Genomic DNA, 11,477 nt, shown 5'->3' on the forward strand with positions numbered 1-11,477 from the left:
GTTAAAATCTGTCTCAACCGCAAGTCTCTCCCAGCAGCATAATTACTCAATATACTTCTCCAGCACCCATTTCATTTCGTCTAAGCGTGCTGCATCTCCCACAATTTTTCGACTGCTGTTCGCGGTTTTAGTTCAGAATCAGACGAAATGGGGTACCTCATCTCACAGCAGACTCGACTTCCCTAAAGTCACGCATGTAGGTTTGAGTGGCATTCAAGTGGCGTGCAGAATACAGCGCCAACAAAGACATCATGCGTTGACGTTTAACTTCGGTGTTATGCTTCACTGAGAATATAGCCAAACGCTCGGTGTTATTATTTTGCTTATAATATTGAGTGTCTGAATTAATGCCACTGCAGACACTGAGAATAATCAAGGCATGAAGGAATTTATGCCTCAACATCAGCATGTCTACATAAACCAGCTGTAATGTATTCATTTTCTTCTGACTGTCACTCAATGTGGAAATCTAATTGAGAATTAGTGGAAAATTGGCATGGCATCTAATTGCAGAGAGGTTTGAAGGGCTTAGATCTTAGTCACAATAATGGAAAAAGAGACCACAAGATTGACAAATGGATTGGTTCCATGGCAGAAGTCTTATGGTATCTGTACCAGCCTGTGGTGGTGCATCACGAGCTCAGGATAAACTGCAATATTTACCTTCCAATTAGTGATAGGCTCAAGACCCTGACAAAATGGATGATCCTCAGAGTAGAGGCTCTGCACCTCAGAATTGAGAGGAAGATCTGTGTCCGGCATCCTGCTGAACAGAAACCCTAATGACACATGTATATTAGTTTTTCTTTAAGATTGAAATGATGAAATATTGTTTAAAAATTTAGAAAGCATCTTTATTCGGAATAATATAAACTGTTTGCCCTCGTAACAGCTTCCAACTTCTTTTGGAAGCGTTTGGACCTTTGTTTCGAGTTTAAAGAGATATATCAAGATAAATACTGGGCAGATTATTTGGATAATCTTGGCCCATTTTTATTGATATATCTGCTATAATTTTGCCAGATGTCATACTCTATTTTCTTCAAATCAGGTCTAGAGACCAGCAAGACTTTTGTTCTGTGAAAAGTGTTTTATGTTGATTTTGTGGCTTTTGGGATTTATTTTGAAGTCAAACATGAAAATCATGGTACTGTATGTTTCCCTTGTTTTCCAACAAGAAACAATGGGGAAGAAAGCTTTTGTACTCAACCATACATAAGTAGTTGTAGAAAATGAAATATACTTAACGTTCAGTCTAAGAGCAGTAACCACAAGGAGTACAGGATGTCTTGCCGAATGTATGTCCAGCATCCAGCTTCATGGGCTACATGAATAAGAGCATTGGATGTCGGTCTGTTAGTCTGCAGGCATTGTTTCTGTAACTTGGAATGTGATTGAGTGTTATGTGGGTCAGCTTTGTCAATACAAGGCAATATATTGAGTTAAACTGGCCCTATTTTAATGAGCACCATACCAGCAGCAGGTTACACATGCCAATGAAGTTGTTGCATAATATATATTTATTTTTTAAAAAACTGATTAACTGAGGGCCTCGTTGGTTGTTACGATATTGTCCAGGTATTTTTGCATTGTTTGCAGTGCTCAACACCATACAAAACTTGGCACATGCATCAGAAGTGATGGCCATCAGGTTCTTAAGTCCAGTTGTGGCCTAAATACTTTTAAATACTTCTTTAGAATCAAAACAAATTTACATAACAGCTAATGTGAATAATGTATCTCAAATTATCTTTTGTCATGGCAAGAAGATAAATTACAAACAGTAAGTGTGGCATTCCAGTGTATATCATGCAGTGTTCTCTCTTGCTGCTTCTGCTGTATGCTCAGTCATGTGGCATATAACATGCACATGCCAATACTGGCTCAATAAAAAGATTTTGCTGCACCCTTGGTGCCTGGGACTGACGCTGCTTGTAAGCTATATTAGTTTCTTGTTCCTATTTGTATATTTTTTAATTATTTGAAAATATTAATATTTAACTTTAACTTGTTTGGTGAGAGCAGTTCTAGCACATGCCTGCCCAATGCGTGTTCATGTAGCCAATAAACTGATCATGTGCACCCTGTGTAAATTCTGCACAACCCAGTTACCCTTTCAACATGTGAGGTATGTCCTCGGCTGGTTAAGAAGTGCAATCGAGGTCCCCAATAAACTTTCCAGATGTGTGGGGATTTAGGGAGTCCTCCTGCTCCTGCTCCACCTCCAGCATCTGCTATCCTCTTTGCACACCCTCCCGCCCCTTCCCAAGAGCCCATCTGTCCTGTCTATAGCTATGGCCCATCGTCCTGGAACCATGGCTCACAAAGCAGGATCCAGATGAGCATAAATATCATCAGCATGTTTGGGGCATTAGATTTGCATGTATTTGTTCCCTGAACTCAGCAGTTTCCTTTGTTTGGAATAATTGCTCATAAACTTGCAGATTCTAAGTCATGTTATTGAAGCATGAGGGACGGCTGTAAACACCTCAGTGGGATGTGGATGTACTTTGTACATTTGAGTCAGTGAGTTCTTGCTCAGCCATCACAGTCTTGCATGTTTACTGCTGGTGGATGTCAGTTCAGAGTCCCAAACTTTGAACTGACATCCAAATGCACACATGGGTTTTGATTGTGGTTTTATATTGGAATTTGTCAACGGCAGAAAAGCTGTCAACAACATGTAAGAATAGAACGGTAAATATAATATTCTACCACGCCCACTGACACTTGCATGTGAGTCCTTCAGACTGCTTTGTGACAAGCACTGTATACTTTGCGATCTCAATGAGAGACATTCAGTCAGTCTGTCAGGCAAAGAAAACATAAAGGGGATGATATTGGTCTCTGTACCATTCGGTTTAGTCACCAGTGGTTTCTGATGCGAGTTCATGAAATTGGGTGACTGCGGCACAAAGAATCCAAGGAGGAAAGCATATTTGTGGGTAAGGTGGCGCCTCTGTGCTCACGTGTACAATTATTAGAATGAATCATGCACATGTCAAGATTTGATGTGGCACCGTATAATGCATCAGGGAATCAAATGTTGCTTATAGAAAATATGTCAAAGGAAAATATTTGCCAGCATTCCCTTTACCCTCAGTTGTTGGCCTTAAAGAGCCATATCACATGGTTTGGCTTGGAATGAAAACTTTTTCATGGAATATCCATTGACTAAAAACATAGCGGAAAGCATCATCCATGAAGGATTTAAGTATAGTTTTTATTGTGCTCACTGAAATGAAAATAGTTCTAGTCCTGGCAGAGTGAGGGCACATGGGAGTCTTGTCTGGTAAAGAAAGTGCAGCAACAGCAAAAAGTCTTCAATATGTATTGAAAATAAACGAGCGATTTGCGTTTCTCATTATAAGTTCATACACCATTTCAAAGCTAAATGGAGCCTATATCATAACACTTACTTGATCATTGAATTTTGTGGTTAACATGGCATGGACATAAAAAGATGGACCACTGGGTGGAGGATATTATTTAGACATTTAGAGAATATAATTTACCAAGCTCTATTTACAGTGTCAGATTATCTACTTAAAGGAGTACTCCAGCTAAAATAAATAAAAAAAAAAGATCCATTATTAAAATTATTAGAAATTTTAAGGCATGTCATGTAATACTTGGTGAACCAGGAAAACAAATAGTAATATTGGGGGGAAAAAAGAAGTGTGCTTTTTGAGCCTTTTTTCAGCCATGCAGTTATGCTGCTGATTGAGTATAAGCTCGAGCCCACAGGAATCTCAGAACAACTGTCAAAGCCCTTTAGTGGAAAGCAGACATTTACAGATTCTGAAACATCTCGTGTCACATACACGGGTTTGAAAATATTCTGAGCAGCAGTGGCTTGTGACCATAGACTTTGGTGTGGCAGGACGGCATTAATAACAACATTCTCTCACACAAAATTAAGCCGAGATGCTGTCACATTCGAATTTTGCCATAGGCTACTGTTTGTTGAATATTAAGAGCAACTCCCTAATAAGCATTTAAGAGTCGACAGCATGCAGTCATACGACCTACAGTCTAGCAGCTCAGTTTCAGCTGTTCTAGATGTACCTCTATTCAACTGTGTTTGGGTAAACGTTTCCACAAAAAGCGTGTTTCTCGACACACTGTAGTCATTAAACCAGGGTTACCGAGTTCTAACTAAACATACAAACCAACTATATATCAAAGGCCAGGAATACAGCTGGCAGCAAGGAGTCTAATCAGAAAATGCTGCGTTCAGTTTACAACAAAGATAATCGTCTTTTTGGAAGATCATCGGAAATTTAATAACAAATTAGTATTATTTCAGTGGTTATCTTCGCTTACTTTGGTAAACTACTTCAGGTAAATATTCAGGTTATAATGTCAGTATCTGTAGTGTTGACTACTACAAAACTGGCAGAATTTTTTGAGTTGTAGCTACCTATAATTAGTGTACATTTAATGCTCCAACTCACTTATTATGTCATGTGATTAAGCTTATGGGGTGAATCAAAGACAAACTGTTCTAGATTCTAGGACTGCAATGAACGATTCCTGTAGTCCATCCTATCCAGTAGTCCACACTTGTAGTTGTCCTGTGCTGGTTACTCTCCATATCTGCAGCTTTCCAATTCTGTTAACATAGACAGGTCAGGCAAGGTTCAGACCACTCAGCACTACAGCTAAGTGTTTCTTAATCCTGTAGCTTTATGAGTTAGTTATGACCAGGCTGCAGATCAAACAACTGGAACCGCTCTATTGCCCCTTAAGAGTAGGGTATTTATTTATTTTTTTTCATTTTTTTGTGTTTACAAGGGCACCTGGCTGAGTGTGTCACAGTGAATTATGAGTACTAAAAAATTGTAACATCAAATGGGCACGAATGTATTCTTATGTGTAATGTAAACCGTTTTTATAGTCCATTATCCTACTGCTAGTGACTCAGCTTGTCAGCACAGTCTACTTAGCAGACTCATGGCCATGTGGGTTCCTCATCAACACCATCTAAACAGGACCAAATGAACGAGTAAAAAGAAAGTTCAGTAAGAAAGAATCTCAAATTGGCTCACATTTACTTTGCACTAATAGCAGCATTTTTATAAGAGAAATGACAGCTTTTCTTTGGCGTCTTTCTGTTCAGATGTTCTGAACTCGGCATGTGTTTCTGTAGAACTTTATCCAGCAGACCTTGCCATGGATATTACTTTACCATGGACAGAAATGGGTCAGCAGAAGTACTACCTGATATCAGAATCCCACATGTCCTGTCATATTTTATTCCTGTACATCCTTTGGGATGAGTAGAAGAGGACTGCAGACAGCAAGGCGACTAGCTGTGTCAGATATTTGCCCTACAAATCAGCAGGGACTTGTCCATCATTCTTCTTTTCATTTTCCACCAACTTTCCATTAATCACATACTCTTTCCCTTAGACAGTTTCAAACTGCCAGCAAATCTATTTGCTACTGTTTGAAGCCTAGGTTCTGCTACACCTCCTTTATTTATCTTTCCATACTTAAGGCTATTGCACATGGGCTTGATATTTGGGGGACAAATACAATAAAAATTTTCTAGAGATCACAGACTGTTGCACCTTTTGTGCCGATACACAAAATTAAGCACTTTACACATCACATGCACAATGAAACCATACAATTTTTATAATTGTTCTGGCTGGTATTTCTTAACGACCTACTCTAATCTGTTTATTGAAATTGATTTGATTTATTATTATCAGTAATAAAGATTAACTAGAGGACGGTTTAACTTGCTTGTGCAGTTTGAGTAATGATTTGATCAATAAGACATTACATACAGGTGAACGTCCATTAAATATCCAAGTTGTTATTTCTAGATGTATCACAACTATAAAATGTCGGCAATGTAATATTTTCAATTCAGTATCTCTTTATATTCATTCCTTATTATTTGCTTGGTATCCTTAGCTTACAATCTGTTTGTTTTTAAGGTTGTTTATAACCATGCACTTCTCTGGAAGTGATCCAGTGTTGTAAAAGCCATGTGAAATATCTACCTTGTACCTGTACTAGTCAGTTAGATTTAACACACTTGGAAAAAAGCAATAACCTATGGCTTTGCCCGCTAAGTCAGAAAACCATGTTGTTGTTGTTGTTGTCCTTCAGCTTGTTGTGGCCTCAACAGATCATCCAATCCACGTGTTTGACGGCTTTTCCAATCCGCATTTCACGGGTTTTACACCAAATACCCTTTCTTACTCAACCCTCACATATTATTCGAGCTTGGGAGCGGCACTGAGAGTTTCATAAAACCTCGTTAACTTTTTTAAAAAAGTGAAAAATCATTTTTTATCTTCAGTTTTAGCAATTTTAGTAGCTACAGTACAGCAATAATTTAGTACATGTTACTGTTATGTACAACCACAGTCTACATAATGTGATTTTAAATATATTTCAGCATAAAATAACAGTGTACTGTAAATATACTGTACTTCAAAAGCTCAATACATTTTTCTCCCAAAAATGAATGATCATCACACTACCTGTGTAACTTAAATATATTTATGCCCATACAGGACTCTCAAAGCAATAAGCAGCATCTCAAAAGCCTCCCAAACCGAACCAAATGTTTTATTAGTGATGTCAGTGTTTAATCTGGCATATCAACACTACATGCACTCTACACCACGTCTGCTTTTTTCCATTGTAAATATTCGTGCACCAGATATGTATGTTTTTCTATGGCTATTAGGAATTGTTAAGTTTTTGGTGTGTGGCAGGCATAACAGATCTGACTGGGGCCCAATGTTATGTCTGAAATGTATTTATGTGAAACACACACAGCCTTTTAGTGTCTTACAGCTATACTAGTAAACTGTCACTGTTTTATAGCTAATCCTCGCCAGGCTCAAGTCATCTGCTTCTATAGTGTAACGTCAAAGCTACTCCACTCTGCTTAAACAATGGTGTTAATGTTATGTCTGTTATACTTTATTAACCTGTCTGCTTTGTATCAGATGAGCTGAAGAAGCAGCTGGAGACTAGGAGGATGCAGATTGCAGCACAGGGTAGGTGATTAAACTCCATTTCTTCTCTATAATAGCTATACATTATCTCAACTTTTCAATTATGAAAGGGAATGAATTGTGAATTAAAGGCAGTAAAGGAGTTCCTGTTTTTTTTTTTTTTTTTTTAACATTGGGTGGGTGGCCTGGCCTTTACTCTAATGTCTTCCTCCTTCTGATAAACATGCTAAAGGGCTTCTACAAGTTTACAAACCTAACCTACACTGCCAGTGGTTTGTCTTTTAACTGCATCAAAGAGGGACTTCAGAGAAGCCTGCTTTTTATTATGCGGCAGCATGCACTTTAAACACACCCAGAAGCCCTGAATATATCCATTCTATATTCACAAGCTTCTGAAAATCTTGGTGAAATGGGCGTCCGACTCCGAGAGGAGTGCCCGATCCACAACGACATGTGTGCACTGTTTATGATAGACTACAATATTTTGGTCCTGTTGTGCTTAAAATGGCCCGGATTCTAGAGTAATGTGTGTGGCCTCAGCCATTCAGCGTTAGATGTGGAGTTTGTTGAGCATGCTGATTCCTGAGTCTTACCTCAGAACAGATCTATTAAAGGAGAGTCTGGATGCACAAAACAAGAACATGGTTCAGGTCAACTAGGATATTGAATGTCTGTGAAGGATATTAAGTGATTCTTTAAGCAAAACAAAATTTGTGGAGATTCTGAGATTGTGCTTCTGTTAAGAAGTAAGAAGTTTATAGTTGCAACCAGATGCCTAAAAACTACACTTCTCTCTCTCTCTCTCTCTCTCTCTCTCTCTCTCTCTCTCTCTTTTTTTTTTTTTTTGTAAAGCAGCAGTCGCAAATCAAAGCAAAAGCAAATCACATTTGGCTGCTGGAAAAGCCATGTTTACTGAATGGGAAATGACATGTAGTGTGAAAGACATGCATTTAATTCTGCTAGTGGTTAGTTTCTCTTTAGACAGGCTTTAAAATAGGTAAACTTTGACCTGTGGTATCACAAGCGTCTGTCTTGTAAGCCAATAAAAACCAAGTAGGTTGGACTGTGGTCTCTTTGGCTAGTAAAAAATGAAGGCGCTGCTTATTATTAAGCAGCAATCATACCAGACTTTTGCTTCACTGTTTTCTTACTGTTGCTTGGTGCAACATCTGCAAAAGCAAACAAGAAATAAAAAAAAAAAAGAAAGAAAGAAAAAAGAAAAAAGCTTAGCCGTCTCATCCACTGATAAATGCCAGTTATGGATTTTTTCTGTCTTTCTGCTACAATTTTCATGTTATCAATGTTGGGACCTTTGCATTACTACTCATATTACTGAAAAGGGAGAAACTTGTTTTGTTCTGTTTTAGGTGTAATGGGAAACCAGCCAAGTACAGAATTAGATCCTGTAGAGGAAAGACTCCGTAAACAGATTGAAGAGGAGAAGAAACAGTATGTATTGATCCTTCAAATTTTATCTCAAACTTTGAATGTTCTGAAATGTGTCTGTGAAATCAGAGTATATATTATTTGTCATTCTTTTGAAATTATAGATATAAGAGCACTTTTGAACGTTTAAAAGGCTTGAAGACAGAGATCGATCATCTACAGCACCTGCATCAGAGGTCAAAGATCAAACTGCAGAAGGACTTCCAGGACTGGTGGACTCAGGAGGCAGCAAGCCTACAGGTTTCTCTTTTCAATTGCATTGAATTGAAAGTAAACACTGCATCTGTCACCCAAACCTATGAACACTGCAGGCTCCAGAGGGCTGATTCATCACAGACATTTCTCAGATCCTGTGCAGCCCACATTATTAATGTTATGCAGCAACAACATCTGACCAGCAGACCGAGCTGGCGACGTTGTTTAGATCTTGTCAATAGGAAATATGAACGGTACATCCGGACACACCAGCAGCTGTGCAGCATTGCTTGGTCCTTGAATCTTTCCAGAGGAAATGACTTGTCTTTCACATTAACTTGGGATGTTCTGGTTTGAGTTTTCTCATTAACATTGAGGTCGAGTTTGCTGTATTTAGGTCTTGCTGTAGTGAACAAACAAGCTTTTAATATTCAGTGGAAACATCAGCGTTGGTGTAGTGTATAATTTAGAGAATGCTTTCTTCTTTTTAGGAACAGGAAACTACAGCTTTAATACTAAAACACAATTGTTTTATTTTACCGAAATGCTGACATACATCCAAGGGCTGCTTTGAAGTAACAGCAGAACGGCTGAAAAGACCGTTTCTGAAGCTAGGCTGATTTTCATATTCTATGTTTCATGTCATCAGGTGCTAAGGGTACTCAGATGTTTAGCTTGAACTATTAGACCAATGTTTTTCTGGTAACTCTGTTTGATTTTGCAGCAGGATAAATGCTCAGTGAGTTCAAGAGCAGGGCAGAGCCAGGACAATTCTACTTGCCCTCCATCAACCAGGTGAGACATGGATTCAATTCTATATCAATAAGTTTATAAATTCAAAATTTATATCCTTTATTCAAATATTTATGTAAAGCTGCTTTGTGAACATGTCCATAGTTATCAATTATGGGAAGAGAAATAATGAATAAAAGATGAATAAAAAACGTTTATCAATTAGCACCACTGACAAATTCATCTGCTTGGACTTTTATTCTGTTTAAAAATCTGAGGCTGTTTGCAGAAATGCTTCAATTTTTTCATCATTCCTAATTTAATGTTAAAAGCATTGTAACAATTATATTATCAGCATCAACTAATTGTTGAACAATTATTGTTGAATTCTAGAATTTCTTAGTCATTTCTTTGGCACATCCTCCATTTACTTAAATGACAGACTGCATTTGAGCTAGCATGGACTCCACAACTTAAGACCTCATGATCCACGTTAGATCAAATCCACGTAAGTGTCGTCTGAATGTGTGCTTCAGAGGACCGGATAGGCTAAAGACTTACATTTATAACAGTGGCAGGCACCCTTATCCAAAAGGTCTTAGATATTTATATCTTTTTTTAAAATACAACCGAGTAATTGACGGGTAAGGGCCTTGCTGAAAGGGTCAGCAGTGGACCTGGGATTTAAACCCACAAGCATCTGATCAGTGCTCCAGAGCCTTAATCACTAAACTACCACAGCCTACTAAGATATAGCAAAATCATTTATACAAAGTATTTAAACAATTTTATAAAAATTTGGTTTAGTGACAGGATATTTAACTAGTGCAGTATATAGTATAAACTTTGCTTATTTTAATATATATTTTATATAATGTTATTATACATATACATTTTACTCATTTTATACTGAAGATATTTTTTATGGATGTGATTTTGTTCAAATTATAAATTTTTGAAATTGAATTATATAATTTGAATCTTTTATTTTTTTTTATTTATTTATTTATTTTTTTTATGAATATGAATTACAACAAGAGCTAAGGGACCAAACATAATTCACTCACTCACCCATCTTCCACCGCTTATCCGAACTACCTCGGGTCACGGGGAGCCTGTGCCTATCTCAGGCGTAATTGGGCATCAAGGCATGATACACCCTGTACGGAGTGCCAACCCATCGCAGGGCACACACACACTCTCATTCACTCACGCAATCACACACTACGGACAATTTTCCAGAGATGCCAATCAACCTACCATGCATGTCTTTGGACTGGGGGAGGAAACCAGAGTACCCGGAGGAAACCCCCGAGGCACGGGGAGAACATGCAAACTCCACACACACAAGGCGGAGGCGGGAATCAAACCCCCAACCCTGGAGGTGTGAGGCGAACGTGCTAACCACTAAGCCACCGTGCCCCCTCCAAACATAATTGGATAAGCTAATATAATCAGGAGTTAAATGATCACTTTTAATACTTGGTTGCAAATCCTTTCCAGTCAATGACTGCCTAAATTCAGAACCCATAGACATCCCCCAACACTGTGTTTTCCCTTATGACATCCCTCTGCCAGGCCTTTACTACAGCTGTCATCAGTTCCTTTTTGTTTTTGGTCTTCGGGCTTTTTGGCTTCATCAAGTGAGGCTCATTCCATTTCTCTGCCTTTTGAAGTCTGCTTCGGGTCATTGTCCATCTGCACTGTGAAACACTGTCCAATGAGTTGTGAAGCATTTGGCTGAATCGGAGCAGATAATACAGCCCTGCAGAGTAGACTTCAGAAATCATCCAGCTGTTTGTCAGCAGTCACATCATCAATAAATACAAGAGAACCGGTTCTACTGGCAGTCATACGTGCCCAAGACATAAGATGCTGCGACATGCTTCAGATCAGAAGTTCCTTCCTTCCTTTCTCCAGATTCTTCTCTCATCTGTCCATAGGATGTTGTTCCAAAACTATACTGACAAACTTCAACCTGTTCTTCCTAGATTTAAGGTTTACATAATGTAGTAAAACCTTCTGGATTTACTCTGATGAAGTCACTTTTGGATGGATGTTCCTGATCTGGCCAACAGGGAAAGGATTCTTCTGTCATCTACCACATTGTATACTGTG

General features: G+C 38.4%; 1 protein-coding gene across 2 annotated transcripts in view; it reads left to right on the forward strand.

Annotated features, from left to right (window-relative positions):
• kif6 (kinesin family member 6) overlaps window positions 1-11,477 on the forward strand; it is a 95,613-nt gene that overhangs the window by 61,995 nt on the left and 22,141 nt on the right. For both annotated transcript variants that reach the window (XM_060879294.1, XM_060879292.1), the window contains exons 16-19: window positions 6,978-7,028; window positions 8,354-8,435; window positions 8,537-8,672; window positions 9,352-9,422. In XM_060879294.1, the coding sequence (XP_060735277.1) occupies window positions 6,978-7,028; window positions 8,354-8,435; window positions 8,537-8,672; window positions 9,352-9,422 (340 nt within the window). The remainder of the gene's footprint in view (window positions 1-6,977; window positions 7,029-8,353; window positions 8,436-8,536; window positions 8,673-9,351; window positions 9,423-11,477) is intronic.

The sequence above is a fragment of the Tachysurus vachellii genome, chromosome 10, assembly GCF_030014155.1.
Source record: "Tachysurus vachellii isolate PV-2020 chromosome 10, HZAU_Pvac_v1, whole genome shotgun sequence".
In the NCBI taxonomy this organism is placed as follows: domain Eukaryota; kingdom Metazoa; phylum Chordata; class Actinopteri; order Siluriformes; family Bagridae; genus Tachysurus; species Tachysurus vachellii.